The 17,550-nt window shown below is 46.6% G+C and overlaps 1 protein-coding gene across 2 annotated transcripts in view; it reads left to right on the forward strand.

The window, feature by feature from the left end:
• LOC109885706 (threonylcarbamoyladenosine tRNA methylthiotransferase-like) overlaps positions 1 to 17,550 on the forward strand; it is a 288,428-nt gene that overhangs the window by 95,743 nt on the left and 175,135 nt on the right. For both annotated transcript variants that reach the window (XM_031812256.1, XM_031812255.1), the window contains exon 4: positions 16,656 to 16,740. In XM_031812256.1, coding sequence (XP_031668116.1) covers positions 16,656 to 16,740 — 85 coding nt within the window. The remainder of the gene's footprint in view (positions 1 to 16,655; positions 16,741 to 17,550) is intronic.

Raw genomic sequence — 17,550 nt, forward strand, 5'->3', positions numbered from 1 at the left:
AGTGTACATGTAGGTAGGGGTGAAGTGACTATGTATAGATAATAAACAGCGAGTAGCAGCAGTGTACATGTAGGTAGGGGTAAAGTGACTATGTATAGATAATAAACAGAGAGTAGCAGCAGTGTACATGTAGGTAGGGGTGAAGTGACTATGTATAGATAATAAACAGGGAGTAGCAGCAGTGTACATGTAGGTAGGGGTAAAGTGACTATGTATAGATAATAAACAGAGAGTAGCAGCAGTGTACATGTAGGTAGGGGTGAAGTGACTATGTATAGATAATAAACAGAGAGTAGCAGCAGTGTACATGTAGGTAGGGGTAAAGTGACTATGCATAGATAATAAACAGGGAGTAGCAGCAGTGTACATGTAGGTAGGGGTAAAGTGACTATGTATAGATAATAAACAGGGAGTAGCAGCAGTGTACATGTAGGTAGGGGTGAAGTGACTATGTATAGATAATAAACAGAGAGTAGCAGCAGTGTACATGTAGGTAGGGGTAAAGTGACTATGCATAGATAATAAACAGGGAGTAGCAGCAGTGTACATGTAGGTAGGGGTAAAGTGACTATGTATAGATAATAAACAGAGAGTAGCAGCAGTGGACATGTAGGTAGGGGTAAAGTGACTATGTATAGATAATAAACAGAGAGTAGCAGCAGTGTACATGTAGGTAGGGGTGAAGTGACTATGTATAGATAATAAACAGCGAGTAGCAGCAGTGTACATGTAGGTAGGGGTGAAGTGACTATGTATAGATAATAAACAGAGAGTAGCAGCAGTGTACATGTAGGTAGGGGTAAAGTGACTATGTATAGATAATAAACAGAGAGTAGCAGCAGTGTACATGTAGGTAGGGGTGAAGTGACTATGTATAGATAATAAACAGCGAGTAGCAGCAGTGTACATGTAGGTAGGGGTGAAGTGACTATGTATAGATAATAAACAGAGAGTAGCAGCAGTGTACATGTAGGTAGGGGTGAAGTGACTATGTATAGATAATAAACAGCGAGTAGCAGCAGTGTACATGTAGGTAGGGGTAAAGTGACTATGCATAGATAATAAACAGGGAGTAGCAGCAGTGTACATGTAGGTAGGGGTAAAGTGACTATGTATAGATAATAAACAGAGAGTAGCAGCAGTGGACATGTAGGTAGGGGTGAAGTGACTATGTATAGATAATAAACAGAGAGTAGCAGCAGTGTACATGTAGGTAGGGGTGAAGTGACTATGTATAGATAATAAACAGCGAGTAGCAGCAGTGTACATGTAGGTAGGGGTGAAGTGACTATGTATAGATAATAAACAGAGAGTAGCAGCAGTGTACATGTAGGTAGGGGTGAAGTGACTATGTATAGATAATAAACAGAGAGTAGCAGCAGTGGACATGTAGGTAGGGGTAAAGTGACTATGCATAGATAATAAACAGGGAGTAGCAGCAGTGTACATGTAGGTAGGGGTAAAGTGACTATGTATAGATAATAAACAGAGAGTAGCAGCAGTGGACATGTAGGTAGGGGTGAAGTGACTATGTATAGATAATAAACAGAGAGTAGCAGCAGTGTACATGTAGGTAGGGGTGAAGTGACTATGTATAGATAATAAACAGAGAGTAGCAGCAGTGGACATGTAGGTAGGGGTGAAGTGACTATGTATAGATAATAAACAGAGAGTAGCAGCAGTGTACATGTAGGTAGGGGTAAAGTGACTATGCATAGATAATAAACAGAGAGTAGCAGCAGTGTACATGTAGGTAGGGGTAAAGTGACTATGCATAGATAATAAACAGAGAGTAGCAGCAGTGTACATGTAGGTAGGGGTAAAGTGACTATGTATAGATAATAAACAGAGAGTAGCAGCAGTGGACATGTAGGTAGGGGTGAAGTGACTATGTATAGATAATAAACAGAGAGTAGCAGCAGTGTACATGTAGGTAGGGGTAAAGTGACTATGTATAGATAATAAACAGAGAGTAGCAGCAGTGTACATGTAGGTAGGGGTAAAGTGACTATGTATAGATAATAAACAGAGTGTACATGTAGGTAGGGGTGAAGTGACTATGTATAGATAATAAACAGAGAGTAGCAGCAGTGTACATGTAGGTAGGGGTAAAGTGACTATGTATAGATAATAAACAGAGTGTACATGTAGGTAGGGGTGAAGTGACTATGTATAGATAATAAACAGAGAGTAGCAGCAGTGTACATGTAGGTAGGGGTAAAGTGACTATGTATAGATAATAAACAGAGAGTAGCAGCAGTGTACATGTAGGTAGGGGTAAAGTGACTATGTATAGATAATAAACAGGGAGTAGCAGCAGTGTACATGTAGGTAGGGGTAAAGTGACTATGTATAGATAATAAACAGGGAGTAGCAGCAGTGGACATGTAGGTAGGGGTAAAGTGACTATGTATAGATAATAAACAGAGAGTAGCAGCAGTGGACATGTAGGTAGGGGTAAAGTGACTATGTATAGATAATAAACAGAGAGTAGCAGCAGTGTACATGTAGGTAGGGGTGAAGTGACTATGTATAGATAATAAACAGAGAGTAGCAGCAGTGTACATGTAGGTAGGGGTAAAGTGACTATGTATAGATAATAAACAGAGAGTAGCAGCAGTGGACATGTAGGTAGGGGTGAAGTGACTATGTATAGATAATAAACAGGGAGTAGCAGCAGTGGACATGTAGGTAGGGGTGAAGTGACTATGTATAGATAATAAACAGAGAGTACATGTAGGTAGGGGTGAAGTGACTATGTATAGATAATAAACAGAGAGTACATGTAGGTAGGGGTAAAGTGACTATGTATAGATAATAAACAGAGAGTAGCAGCAGTGGACATGTAGGTAGGGGTGAAGTGACTATGTATAGATAATAAACAGAGAGTAGCAGCAGTGTACATGTAGGTAGGGGTAAAGTGACTATGTATAGATAATAAACAGAGAGTAGCAGCAGTGTACATGTAGGTAGGGGTAAAGTGACTATGTATAGATAATAAACAGAGAGTAGCAGCAGTGTACATGTAGGTAGGGGTAAAGTGACTATGTATAGATAATAAACAGAGAGTAGCAGCAGTGTACATGTAGGTAGGGGTAAAGTGACTATGTATAGATAATAAACAGAGAGTAGCAGCAGTGTACATGTAGGTAGGGGTGAAGTGACTATGTATAGATAATAAACAGAGAGTAGCAGCAGTGTACATGTAGGTAGGGGTAAAGTGACTATGTATAGATAATAAACAGTGAGTACATGTAGGTAGGGGTAAAGTGACTATGTATAGATAATAAACAGAGAGTAGCAGCAGTGTACATGTAGGTAGGGGTAAAGTGACTATGTATAGATAATAAACAGAGAGTAGCAGCAGTGTACATGTAGGTAGGGGTAAAGTGACTATGTATAGATAATAAACAGTGAGTACATGTAGGTAGGGGTAAAGTGACTATGTATAGATAATAAACAGAGAGTAGCAGCAGTGTACATGTAGGTAGGGGTAAAGTGACTATGTATAGATAATAAACAGAGAGTAGCAGCAGTGTACATGTAGGTAGGGGTAAAGTGACTATGTATAGATAATAAACAGTGAGTACATGTAGGTAGGGGTAAAGTGACTATGTATAGATAATAAACAGAGAGTAGCAGCAGTGTACATGTAGGTAGGGGTAAAGTGACTATGTATAGATAATAAACAGAGAGTAGCAGCAGTGTACATGTAGGTAGGGGTAAAGTGACTATGTATAGATAATAAACAGTGAGTACATGTAGGTAGGGGTAAAGTGACTATGTATAGATAATAAACAGAGAGTAGCAGCAGTGTACATGTAGGTAGGGGTAAAGTGACTATGTATAGATAATAAACAGAGAGTAGCAGCAGTGTACATGTAGGTAGGGGTAAAGTGACTATGTATAGATAATAAACAGTGAGTACATGTAGGTAGGGGTAAAGTGACTATGTATAGATAATAAACAGTGAGTACATGTAGGTAGGGGTAAAGTGACTATGTATAGATAATAAACAGAGAGTACATGTAGGTAGGGGTAAAGTGACTATGCATAGACAATAAACAGAGAGTAGCAGCAGTGGACATGTAGGTAGGGGTAAAGTGACTATGCATAGATAATAAACAGCGAGTAGCAGCAGTGTACATGTAGGTAGGGGTAAAGTGACTATGTATAGATAATAAACAGAGAGTAGCAGCAGAGTACATGTAGGTAGGGGTAAAGTGACTATGTATAGATAATAAACAGAGAGTACATGTAGGTAGGGGTAAAGTGACTATGTATAGATAATAAACAGAGAGTACATGTAGGTAGGGGTAAAGTGACTATGTATAGATAATAAACAGAGAGTACATGTAGGTAGGGGTAAAGTGACTATGTATAGATAATAAACAGAGTAGCATCATTGTTAACACAAAGGGGGGGGTCAATGTAAATAGTCTGAGTAGCCATTTGATCAGATGTTCAGCAGTCTTATGGCTGGGGGGAAGGGGGGGGGGGGGGGGGGGTAGAAGCTGTTTGGGAACCTCTTGGACCTAGACTTGGCGCTCCGGTACCGCTTACCGTGCGGTAGCAGAGAGAACAGTCTATGACTAGGGTGGATGGAGTCTTTTTTTTCGGGTCTTCCTCTGACACGGCCTGTAGAGGTCCTGGATAGCAGGACGCTTGTCCCCAGTGATGTACCGGCACCACCCTCCGTAGGTCCTTACGGTCGGATGCCAAGCAGTTGCCCTACCAGGCGGCGATGCAGCCGGTCAGGAAGGATGGTCCATTTAAAACTACAGCAACGTGACAGTAGGAGCCATTTGGATCTATATGCATCACCTTCCTGGCTGGTCCGGTGTTAATTCTTTCCCCTCAGGAAATGTTTACGCTTTATAAGAACTGTTAATGGCAACATATGTAGAGATGAAACTCCTGTTTCCTCTCGCTCTCAACCCCTCTTCCTCACTCTCTCTCCCTTCTCTCGCTCTCAACCCCTCTTCCTCACTCTCTCTCCCTTCTCTCGCTCTCAACCCCTCTTCCTCACTCTCTCTCCCTTCTCTCGCTCTCAACCCCTCTTCCTCACTCTCTCTCCCTTCTCTCGCTCTCAACCCCTCTTCCACACTCTCTCCCTTCTCTCGCTCTCAACCCCTCTTCTCACTCTCTCCCTTCTCTCACTCTCTCCCTTCTCTCACTCTCTCCCTTCTCTCGCTTTCTCCCCTCTTCCTCACTTTCTCCCCGCTCTCTCCCTTCTCTCGCTCTCTCCCCTCTTCCTCACTCTCTCCCCGCTCTCTCCCTTCTCTCACTCTCTCCCCTCTTCCTCACTCTCTCCCCGCTCTCTCCCTTCTCTCACTCTCTCCCCTCTTCCTCACTCTCCCCTGCTCTCTCCCTTCTCTCGCGCACTACCCTCCTCGCTCTCTACCTCCCCTCCCCTCTCTCGCTCTCTACCCTCCACTCCCTCGCTCTCTACCCTCCCCTCCCCTCTCTCGCTCTCTACCCTCCACTCCCTCGTTCTCTACCCACCCCTCACTCATTCTCTACCCTCCCCTCCCTCGTTCTCTACCCTCTCTCTCTCTCTCTCCTCACCTCTCCTCTCGCTCCTTCCCTCCTCTCCTCTCGCTCCTTCCCTCTCCTCTTGCTCTCCTCTCTCTCCTCCCCTCTCCTTCATTATCTCCCCTCTCTCGCTCTCTCCTCGCCTCTCCCTCCTTCCCTCTCCTCTTGCTCTCCTCACTCTACCCTCCCCTCTCCCTCGCTCTCTCCCCTCTCCTCTTGCTCTCCTCTCCCCTCTCCCCCTCTTTGTCTTTTCTGCGAGTAGCTGCTTGTGTCCAGGTTGTTGTTGCTATAGATTTATATCCTGGCCTGTAAACCATGGGCCTGTTCACCAAGAAATGTGATTTATGAGTAATGCACACGGCTGACCTACAGGGTCGCCAATCTGGATCGCTGCTGCTTATGCTGCACTTTCCCCTCCTGTGAAGTGAGCCGGGGAACCCAAATGGCACCCTTATTCCCTATTTAGTGCACTACGTCCTATGGGGTTCCTCTAAAGTAGTGCAGTAGTTTGGGAATAGGGTGCCATTTGGGTCGCAGTAGACTGGTTCTGTTTGGGTCTGAGGCCAGAGAATGGAGCTCTGGTTCTGTCTGGGGTCTGAGGCCAGAGAATGTAGCTCTGGTTCTGTCTGGGGTCTGAGGCCAGAGAATGTAGCTCTGGTTCTGTCTGAGGCCAGAGAATGGAGCTCTGGTTCTGTCTGGGTCTGAGGCCAGAGAATGGAGCTCTGGTTCTGTCTGGGTCTGAGGCCAGAGAATGGAGCTCTGGTTCTGTCTGGGTCTGAGGCCAGAGAATGGAGCTCTGGTTCTGTCTGGGTCAGAGGCCAGAGAATGGAGCTCTGGTTCTGTCTGGGTCGGAGGCCAGAGAATGGAGCTCTGGTTCTGTCTGGGTCGGAGGCCAGAGAATGTAGCTCTGGTTCTGTCTGGGTCGGAGGCCAGAGAATGGAGCTCTGGTTCTGTCTGGGTCTGAGGCCAGAGAATGGAGCTCTGGTTCTGTCTGGGTCTGAGGCCAGAGAATGGAGCTCTGGTTCTGTCTGGGTCTGAGGCCAGAGAATGGAGCTCTGGTTCTGTCTGAGGCCAGAGAATGGAGCTCTGGTTCTGTCTGGGTCTGAGGCCAGAGAATGGAGCTCTGGTTCTGTCTGAGGCCAGAGAATGGAGCTCTGGTTCTGTCTGGGTCTGAGGCCAGAGAATGGAGCTCTGGTTCTGTCTGAGGCCAGAGAATGGAGCTCTGGTTCTGTCTGGGTCTGAGGCCAGAGAATGGAGCTCTGGTTCTGTCTGAGGCCAGAGAATGGAGCTCTGGTTCTGTCTGGGTCTGAGGCCAGAGAATGGAGCTCTGGTTCTGTCTGGGTCTGAGGCCAGAGAATGGAGCTCTGGTTCTGTCTGGGGTCTGAGGCCAGAGAATGGAGCTCTGGTTCTGTCTGAGGCCAGAGAATGGAGCTCTGGTTCTTTTCCTCAGGAGTCTGAGCTGAACCACGTCAGGCTGTTCGGCTGTAAGACTCCGCTATTTAGATGGAGATAGAGGGGCTTTATCAGACAGTTGTCTGGGCCTGGGGAGGGAGTGAGTGTGTGGAAGGGTTAGTGTGTGACTGAGGGAGAGAGTGTGTGTGTGTGTGTGTTGCTTTGTACTGAACAGGCCTGATGCCAGTAGTGTTTAGTGAGGGTGTGTTGATGGTTACCAGCGGAACAGCCTCCTGAGAACCAGACTAAAATAATAACAAAAAGCTCTCTCCCTCTCTCCTTCCTTCCTTCCCTCTCTCCTTCCTTCCTTCCCTCTCTCCTTCCCTCCCCTCCCCTCCTTTACTTTCCTCTCTCCTTCCTTTCCTTTCCTTCCATCTCTCTTGCCTTCTTTCACTTTCTCCTTCCCTTCTTTCCCTCTCTCCTTCCCTTCCTTTCCTTCCCTCTCTTTCCTCCCTTCCCTCACTTTCTCTTTCGCTCCCTCTCTTCCATCCCACTCTTTCCTTCCCTCTCTCCTTCCCTCTCTCCTTTCCTCACTCCCATTCTCTTTCCTTCCTTCACGCTCCCTCTTTCTCTCTCGTTCCCTCCCCTCTCACTTTTCTTCCTTCTCTTCATTCCTTCTGTCTCCTTTCTTGCTCTCCTGCTCCCCCCCTGGCTCCCTCTCCTTCCCTCTTTTTCACCTTCTCTCTTTTCTTCGCTGACACACTCCCCCCCCCCCCCCCCCCCCCCCCCCCCCCTATTCCTACGTGACTGTGAATTCCTCCCTGTGTTTATGCCCACAGCTCCATGTTGTATTGTCTTCAGTAGATCTACAGGCTGGGAGTCTAAGCCATGAATGTCTCCCTGCCATGTGCCCTTGTCCTGCTGGACAGCCAGTAGTCTTTAAATAGGGTTTCTTTGTATTCTGTTATTTACTCTTAAACTGCGCTGGGTGTTTCTGCGTTCTTCCACCCTCAAATACAAGTTACCACAATGTTGTTGGGTGTTTTATTATAGAAAGGAAATACAATATATATATTTAACCCCTTATCCGATCGATCCAGATATTTAATATTTTATTTGAATGTCCCTCGTACGGTTCCATGTGAATCTTTTTAACCTCTACATCTGTTTGTTATAGTGGGCTTTATCAAGAGGATTACACACATTTCATGGATGCTTTCTGAAACTAGAATGGGGGTTTTAAGAAGAAAACAAACGTGTGTGTGTGTGTGTGTGTGTGTGTATAAATGGCCTTGTAAAATATGAGTTCCCCCTTAGTAACTGACTGTGTCACTGGTTCAAGGTAAAGATCGAGTCATCATCATGACATCATCATACACACGATAACTAACTTCATGCTTGTAATCAACAACAGAATTCAAATCTGCCAAAACCGTCACTATTTGCACTTCCCTCCCTAATATTGTTGTCTCTGAACAAAAGGCAGACAGGCTGAGTCAGAACATTGCACGCCTCAAACTATAGAAAGTAAAATGGAGGTATGTCCTGAAACTATGACCCCCCCCCCCCCCCCCCCCCCCCATGAGTAGAGAAATACAACTGAAGCAGCACATTGAGTCCTTTTTTAAATTCATGATTTGGTGTGGAGCTGAAATGACAATAAGAAGAATTGTTTTAAATCGCCGCAAAGATATATATTTGTTCTGCGTGAAAAAAACCCCGCTGAATTCTGCGTTAGCACGACCTCTTCTAGTTTATGCTGCAATGTGTATCTTTTTGTTGGGATGATCAGACCAAATTCACATAGAGATGTGTGTTATAGATCTGTCATTTGCATTGAATGCAAGTCTAAGAAGCAATAGATATGTTCTATGTACTCTATTTCAATGCTTCCTGTTAAGATTAGTTTTTAATATCTTTTACTTCCTTGTTTTGTACACCAGCTTCAAACACCTGAAAAATACAAGATTTTTTGCTTATGAAAAATATATTTTTTATTTAAGATGGTACAATGATTATCTACAATATACCTGCTTGTTTTGTGTCACACAAACTGAAATTATGCAAACCATTCGAATTTTAGTCGACCAGGAAATGGCAGAATGATTTTTAAAGGTAGATTTATATCATCAGCCAGTTGACTTGCTTACAGATCACAGTACATCCAGAACATGCCTCAAACTACAGAGACTGCAGCTGTGTTTAGTTCACCCTGCGTGATTTGACTCTGACACCTAATGACATAATTAAACAGAGACTACAGCTGTGTTTAGTTCACCCTGAGTGATTTGACTCTGACTCTGACACCTAATGACATAAACAGAGACTACAGCTGCGTTTAGTTCACCCTGAGTGATTTGACTCTGACTCTGACACCTAATGACATAAACAGAGACTACAGCTGTGTTTAGTTCACCCTGAGTGATTTGACTCTGACACCTAATGAAACTACAGCTGTGTTTAGTTCACCCTGAATGATTTGACTGTGACTCTGACACCTAATGACACTACAGCTGTGTTTAGTTCACCCTGAATGATTTGACTGTGACTCTGACACCTAATGACACTACAGCTGTGTTTAGTTCACCCTGAGTGATTTGACTCTGACACCTAATGACACTACAGCTGTGTTTAGTTCACCCTGAGTGATTTGACTCTGACACCTAATGACACTACAGCTGTGTTTAGTTCACCCTGAGTGATTTGACTCTGACACCTAATGACACTACAGCTGTGTTTGGTTCACCCTGAGTGATTTGACTCTGACTCTGACACCTAATGAAACTACAGCTGTGTTTAGTTCACCCTGAGTGATTTGACTGTGACACCTAATGACACTACAGCTGTGTTTAGTTCACCCTGAGTGATTTGACTCTGACACCTAATGACACTACAGCTGTGTTTAGTTCACCCTGAGTGATTTGACTCTGACTCTGACACCTAATGACACTACAGCTGTGTTTAGTTCACCCTGAGTGATTTGACTCTGACTCTGACACCTAATGACACTACAGCTGTGTTTAGTTCACCCTGAAGGATTTGACTCTGACTCTGACACCTAATGACATAACAGAGACTACAGCTGTGTTTAGTTCACCCTGAGTGATTTGACTCTGACACCTAATGACACTACAGCTGTGTTTAGTTCACCCTGAGTGATTTGACTCTGACTCTGACACCTAATGACACTACAGCTGTGTTTAGTTCACCCTGAAGGATTTGACTCTGACTCTGACACCTAATGACATAACAGAGACTACAGCTGTGTTTAGTTCACCCTGAGTGATTTGACTCTGACACCTAATGACATAACAAACCTCAAATTAAACACAATGTTCCTCCTTTGTCAACTATATTATTTATTGATCTTCCAAAAAACTAAGGGCACCCTACTATTCTCTATGGGATATGGTCAAAAGTAGTGCACTATAATAGGGAAAAGGGTGCTATTTGGTCCTGGTCTAAAGTAGTGCACTATAATAGGGAAAAGGGTGCTATTTGGTCCTGGTCTAAAGTAGTGCACTATATAGGGAATAGGGTGCCATTTGGTCCTGGTCTAAAGTAGTGCACTATATAGGGAATATGGTGCCATTTGGTCCTGGTCTAAAGTAGTGCACTATATAGGGAAAAGGGTGCCATTTGGTCCTGGTCTAAAGTAGTGCACTATATAGGGAATAGGGTGCCATTTGGTCCTGGTCTAAAGTAGTGCACTATATAGGGAATATGGTGCCATTTGGTCCTGGTCTAAAGTAGTGCACTATATAGGGAATATGGTGCCATTTGGTCCTGGTCTAAAGTAGTGCACTATATAGGGAATAGGGTGCCATTTGGTCCTGGTCTAAAGTAGTGCACTATATAGGGAATATGGTGCCATTTGGTCCTGGTCTAAAGTAGTGCACTATATAGGGAAAAGGGTGCCATTTGGTCCTGGTCTAAAGTAGTGCACTATATAGGGAAAAGGGTGCCATTTGGTCCTGGTCTAAAGTAGTGCACTATATAGGGAAAAGGGTGCCATTTGGTCCTGGTCTAAAGTAGTGCACTATATAGGGAATATGGTGCCATTTGGTCCTGGTCTAAAGTAGTGCACTATATAGGGAATAGGGTGCCATTTGGGATGCACACTGGGCTATTTATGTGCCCGGTAACAGTGAATTTCTCTGTAAGGGCCTATGTGTAAGAGCTGCCTCTGTGACAGATGGTCGTTAGCTTGGTTGTGTCCCTTCTCCAGACTCATTTGGTTTCGCTAGCCTAGCTAACCTAGTGTCCTGGTCTGCCTGTGATTTAAGACGAGGACTGGTCCTTGTGGAGTATCTGGGTCACAGTGACAGAGGGGTTGTCATGGTGATATAGGGGTTGTCATGGTGACAGAGGGGTTGTTAATGTTATTGTTGTTTTTACTCGGGAGGGGGAATGGGTCACAGCTGAGGCTACTCCCAGCCTGCAGCTGCTGTGTGTGTGTCTCTCTTAGGTAGAGGGAGTTAACCTCTGTAGAGATCTATAGGTGCTGTGTGTGTGTGTGTGTGTGTGTGTGTGTGTGTGTGTGTGTGTGTGTGTGTGTGTGTGTGGCTCTTAGGTAGAGTGAGATAACCTCTGCAGAGATCTGTGTGTGTGTGTGGCTCTTAGGTAGAGGGAGTTAACCTCTGCAGAGATCTATAGGTGATGTGTGTGTGTGTGTGTGTGTGTCTCTTAGGTAGAGTGAGTTAACCTCTGCAGAGATCTATAGGTGCTGTGTGTGTGTGTGTGTGTGTGTGTGTGTGTGTGTGTGTGTGTGTGTGTGTGTGTGTGTGTGTGTGTGTGTCTTAGGTAGAGTGAGTTAACCTCTGCAGAGATCTATAGCTGCTGTGTGTGTGTCTCAGGTAGAGGGAGTTAACCTCTGCAGAGATCTATAGGTGCTGTGTGTATGTGTGTGTGTCTCTCAGGTAGAGGGAGTTAACCTCTGCAGAGATCTATAGCTGCTGTGTGTGTGTCTCAGGTAGAGGGAGTTAACCTCTGCAGAGATCTATAGGTGCTGTGTGTATGTGTGTGTCTCTCAGGTAGAGGGAGTTAACCTCTGCAGAGATCTATAGGTGCTGTGTGTATGTGTGTGTGTCTCTCAGGTAGAGGGAGTTAACCTCTGCAGAGATCTATAGGTGCTGTGTGTATGTGTGTGTGTCTCTCAGGTAGAGGGAGTTAACCTCTGCAGAGATCTATAGCTGCTGTGTGTGTGTCTCAGGTAGAGGGAGTTAACCTCTGCAGAGATCTATAGGTGCTGTGTGTATGTGTGTGTCTCTCAGGTAGAGGGAGTTAACCTCTGCAGAGATCTATAGGTGCTGTGTGTATGTGTGTGTCTCTCAGGTAGAGGGAGTTAACCTCTGCAGAGATCTATAGGTGCTGTGTGTATGTGTGTGTGTCTCTCAGGTAGAGGGAGTTAACCTCTGCAGAGATCTATAGCTGCTGTGTGTTGTGGATCAGGGACCTTTTTGTGTGTTTGTCTCTCTCTGTTCAAGGAGCGCGTCCCACGGGGCTTTGTTGTTTTGCAGGGCTCAGGTTGTGTTGATGCCGAGCTTGATGTGCAGCTGGCATGGCTGTGAAGGGCTGACTGTGCCAACCCTCGTCTGGGTCCTTCCCGACCCCTCGTCTGGGTCGCTCCCGACCCCTCGCTACGACAGAACACGTTGATCTGCCCGTCCAACAAGAGTGTCTGTCTGTGTATGTCTGTCTGTCTGTCTGTCTGTGTCTTTCTGTCTGTCTGTGTCTTTCTGTCTGTCTGTGTCTTTCTGTCTGTCCCAGAAAAAATATAGTTTTACTTATGGTTTCGGAAATGAAGTGACACCAAATGAAAAGACTTCCAGGCAGTGAAACAGCAGTAATACCAGGCAGTGAAACAGCAGTAATACCAGGCAGTGAAACAGCAGTATCTACCAGGCAGTGAAACAGCAGTATCTAACAGGCAGTGAAACAGCAGTAATACCAGGCAGTGAAACAGCAGTAATACCAGGCAGTGAAACAGCAGTAATACCAGGCAGTGAAACAGCAGTATCTAACAGGCAGTGAAACAGCAGTATCTAACAGGCAGTGAAACAGCAGTATCTACCAGGCAGTGAAACAGCAGTATCTAACAGGCAGTGAAACAGCAGTATCTACCAGGCAGTGAAACAGCAGTAATACCAGGCAGTGAAACAGCAGTATCTACCAGGCAGTGAAACAGCAGTAATACCAGGCAGTGAAACAGCAGTATCTAACAGGCAGTGAAACAGCAGTATCTAACAGGCAGTGAAACAGCAGTATCTACCAGGCAGTGAAACAGCAGTAATACCAGGCAGTGAAACAGCAGTATCTACCAGGCAGTGAAACAGCAGTATCTACCAGGCAGTGAAACAGCAGTATCTAACAGGCAGTGAAACAGCAGTATCTACCAGGCAGTGAAACAGCAGTATCTACCAGGCAGTGAAACAGCAGTATCTACCAGGCAGTGAAACAGCAGTATCTACCAGGCAGTGAAACAGCAGTATCTAACAGGCAGTGAAACAGCAGTATCTACCAGGCAGTGAAACAGCAGTATCTACCAGGCAGTGAAACAGCAGTATCTACCAGGCAGTGAAACAGCAGTATCTACCAGGCAGTGAAACAGCAGTATCTAACAGGCAGTGAAACAGCAGTATCTACCAGGCAGTGAAACAGCAGTATCTACCAGGCAGTGAAACAGCAGTATCTACCAGGCAGTGAAACAGCAGTATCTAACAGGCAGTGAAACAGCAGTATCTACCAGGCAGTGAAACAGCAGTATCTAACAGGCAGTGAAACAGCAGTATCTAACAGGCAGTGTTCATCAGTATAGTGTTTTACTGCTGTCTGTAGTGTGACTCATACGCTGTGTGTTCATCAGTATAGTGTTATACTGCTGTCTGTAGTGTGACTCATACGCTGTGTGTTCATCAGTATAGTGTTATACTGCTGTCTGTAGTGTGACTCATACGCTGTGTGTTCATCAGTATAGTGTTATACTGCTGTCTGTAGTGTGACTCATACGCTGTGTGTTCATCAGTATAGTGTTATACTGCTGTCTGTAGTGTGACTCATACGCTGTGTGTTCATCACTATAGTGTTATACTGCTGTCTGTAGTGTGACTCATACGCTGTGTGTTCATCAGTATAGTGTTATACTGCTGTCTGTAGTGTGACTCATACGCTGTGTGTTCATCAGTATAGTGTTATACTGCTGTCTGTAGTGTGACTCATACGCTGTGTGTTCATCAGTATAGTGTTATACTGCTGTCTGTAGTGTGACTCATACGCTGTGTGTTCATCAGTATAGTGTTATACTGCTGTCTGTAGTGTGACTCATACGCTGTGTGTTCATCAGTATAGTGTTATACTGCTGTCTGTAGTGTGACTCATACGCTGTGTGTTCATCAGTATAGTGTTATACTGCTGTCTGTAGTGTGACTCATACGCTGTGTGTTCATCAGTATAGTGTTATACTGCTGTCTGTAGTGTGACTCATACGCTGTGTGTTCATCAGTATAGTGTTATACTGCTGTCTGTAGTGTGACTCATACGCTGTGTGTTCATCAGTATAGTGTTATACTGCTGTCTGTAGTGTGACTCATACGCTGTGTGTTCATCAGTATAGTGTTATACTGCTGTCTGTAGTGTGACTCATACGCTGTGTGTTCATCAGTATAGTGTTATACTGCTGTCTGTAGTGTGACTCATACGCTGTGTGTTCATCAGTATAGTGTTATACTGCTGTCTGTAGTGTGACTCATACGCTGTGTGTTCATCAGTATAGTGTTATACTGCTGTCTGTAGTGTGACTCATACGCTGTGTGTTCATCAGTATAGTGTTATACTGCTGTCTGTAGTGTGACTCATACGCTGTGTGTTCATCAGTATAGTGTTATACTGCTGTCTGTAGTGTGACTCATACGCTGTGTGTTCATCAGTATAGTGTTATACTGCTGTCTGTAGTGTGACTCATACGCTGTGTGTTCATCAGTATAGTGTTATACTGCTGTCTGTAGTGTGACTCATACGCTGTGTGTTCATCAGTATAGTGTTATACTGCTTCAGGAAGAGTAATGGAGTAAGCTCTCACAGTAAACAGACACACACAGACACACACACACACACACACACAGTATGGAGTTGCGTCAAACTAATCTCGCATTAGATTTAGTGTCGTGAGTCTTATATTGTTTTATCTCCCCCAAGGGTTTCTGATGTTAAGTGATTTAGAATTGATCGTGTTTGTTGTCGTTGTGTGTTTAGTAAACGCTCCATTTCTCACACCAGTGGGCGTCATCACACCACGCTAGGTTAGCCGGACCACTTCCTTCCTGTCTCTGCCTCCTCTCTCTGGGTATAGGCCTGTCTCTGCCTCCTCTCTCTGGGTATAGGCCTGTCTCTGCCTCCTCTCTCTGGGTATAGGCCTGTCCCTGCCTCCTCTCTCTGGGTATAGGCCTGTCCCTGCCTCCTCTCTCTGGGTATAGGCCTGTCCCTGCCTCCTCTCTCTGGCTATAGGCCTGTCCCTGCCTCCTCTCTCTGGCTATAGGCCTGTCTCTGCCTCCACTCTCTGGGTATAGGCCTGTCCCTGCCTCCTCGCTCTGGGTATAGGTCTGTCCCTGCCTCCTCTCTCTGGGTATAGGCCTGTCCCTGCCTCCTCTCTCTGGCTATAGGCCTGTCCCTGCCTCCTCTCTCTGGCTATAGGCCTGTCCCTGCCTCCTCTCTCTGGCTATAGGCCTGTCCCTGCCTCCTCTCTCTGGCTATAGGCCTGTCCCTGCCTCCTCTCTCTGGCTATAGGCCTGTCCCTGCCTCCTCTCTCTGGCTATAGGCCTGTCCCTGCCTCCTCTCTCTGGCTATAGGCCTGTCTCTGCCTCCTCTATCTGGGTATAGGCCTGTCCCTGCCTCCTCTTTCTGGGTATAGGCCTGTCCCTGCCTCCTCTCTCTGGGTATAGGCCTTTGATATGTTGTGTTATCTGAGGCGAGAAAAGGCAAGAAGGGGGTGTCGGGGTGGTTCCTGGGTTCTCCCCGGCTGCGACCCCCCCCCCCCCCCCCCCTTCTCTGGTCAGGGAGGAGGAGGGGGAGGGGGAGCCTGCCTCCCTTAGAGCCTCACAGCCCGACACAGGGCCTGTGTTTGCTCCAGTGAGGCTGGGTAATGGATAGTAAGTGAAATATCTAGTTCAGCGGTGTGGGAGGAGGCAGGAGACTTGCACTGCGCCAGGCAGGCTGGCCTAGAATCATACTGTGTGTGTGTGTGTGTTTATTCATTACACAGTGTGACAGGTCTCCTGGCAGATAGCGTGGAGGCTGGGGTATGGAGGATAGGACTCCCACTATCCCCCTGAGGTCCAGCTGATCCTGGCATCGTATTCCGCCTCACCTCCCCCTCCCCCTCCCTGACCAGAGCACCAGGGGGATGAGGAGGGGGAGGGGGGGAGGGGGGGAGGGGGAGGGGGGGAGGGGGAGGGGGGGGGGGGGGGGGGAGGACACAATGAATTGCTGTAACTGGAGAAGTGCGATATTAATGGGTGTGTGGAACGGGCTGAAGGGTCCTGGGTTGTTGAGTTCTGATTTGATCTAATACTGAACTTCTATTGTCTTCCCTCCACCTCTCTCTCTTCTCCTTCTCTCTCTCTCTCTGTCTCCTCTCTCTCTCTCTTCTCTTACTCTCCCTGTCTCCGTCTCGCTCCTCTCTCCTGCTGTTTCTCTCTCTCCCCTGCTGTTTCTTCCTCTCTCCCCATCTCCAGAGGACCCCGCGGAGGCTGATCTGTGGCTGCTCAACAGCTGCACTGTGAAAAACCCGGCCGAAGATCACTTCAGAAACTCCATCAAGTAAGCCCAAAAACTGAACAGAGAGGAGGCTGGCCTGACCGACTGAACAGAGAGGAGGCTGGCCTCTCAGACGTCCTCACTGACTGACTGAACAGAGAGGAGGCTGGCCTCTCAGACGTCCTCACTGACCGACTGAACAGAGAGGAGGCTGGCCTCTCAGACGTCCTCACTGACTGACTGAACAGAGAGGAGGCTGGCCTCTCAGACGTCCTCACTGACTGACTGAACAGAGAGGAGGCTGGCCTCTCAGACGTCCTCACTGACTGACTGAACAGAGAGGAGGCTGGCCTCTCAGATGTCCTCACTGACTGACTGAACAGAGAGGAGGCTGGCCTCTCAGACGTCCTCGCTGACTGAACACAGAGGAGGCTGGCCTCTCAGACGTCCTCACTGACTGACTGAACAGAGAGGAGGCTGGCCTCTCAGACGTCCTCACTGACTGACTGAACAGAGAGGAGGCTGGCCTCTCAGACGTCCTCACTGACTGACTGAACAGAGAGGAGGCTGGCCTCTCAGACGTCCTCACTGACTGACTGAACAGAGAGGAGGCTGGCCTCTCAGACGTCCTCACTGACTGACTGAACAGAGAGGAGGCTGGTCTCTCAGACGTCCTCACTGACTGACTGAACAGAGAGGAGGCTGGCCTCTCAGACGTCCTCACTGACCGACTGAACAGAGAGGAGGCTGGCCTCTCAGACGTCCTCACTGACTGACTGAACAGAGAGGAGGCTGGCCTCTCAGACATCCTCACTGACTGACTGAACAGAGAGGAGGCTGGCCTCTCAGCCGTCCTCACTGACTGACTGAACA

Source organism: Oncorhynchus kisutch, unplaced genomic scaffold (assembly GCF_002021735.2).
Source record: "Oncorhynchus kisutch isolate 150728-3 unplaced genomic scaffold, Okis_V2 Okis02a-Okis13b_hom, whole genome shotgun sequence".
NCBI classification, from domain to species: Eukaryota; Metazoa; Chordata; class Actinopteri; order Salmoniformes; family Salmonidae; genus Oncorhynchus; species Oncorhynchus kisutch.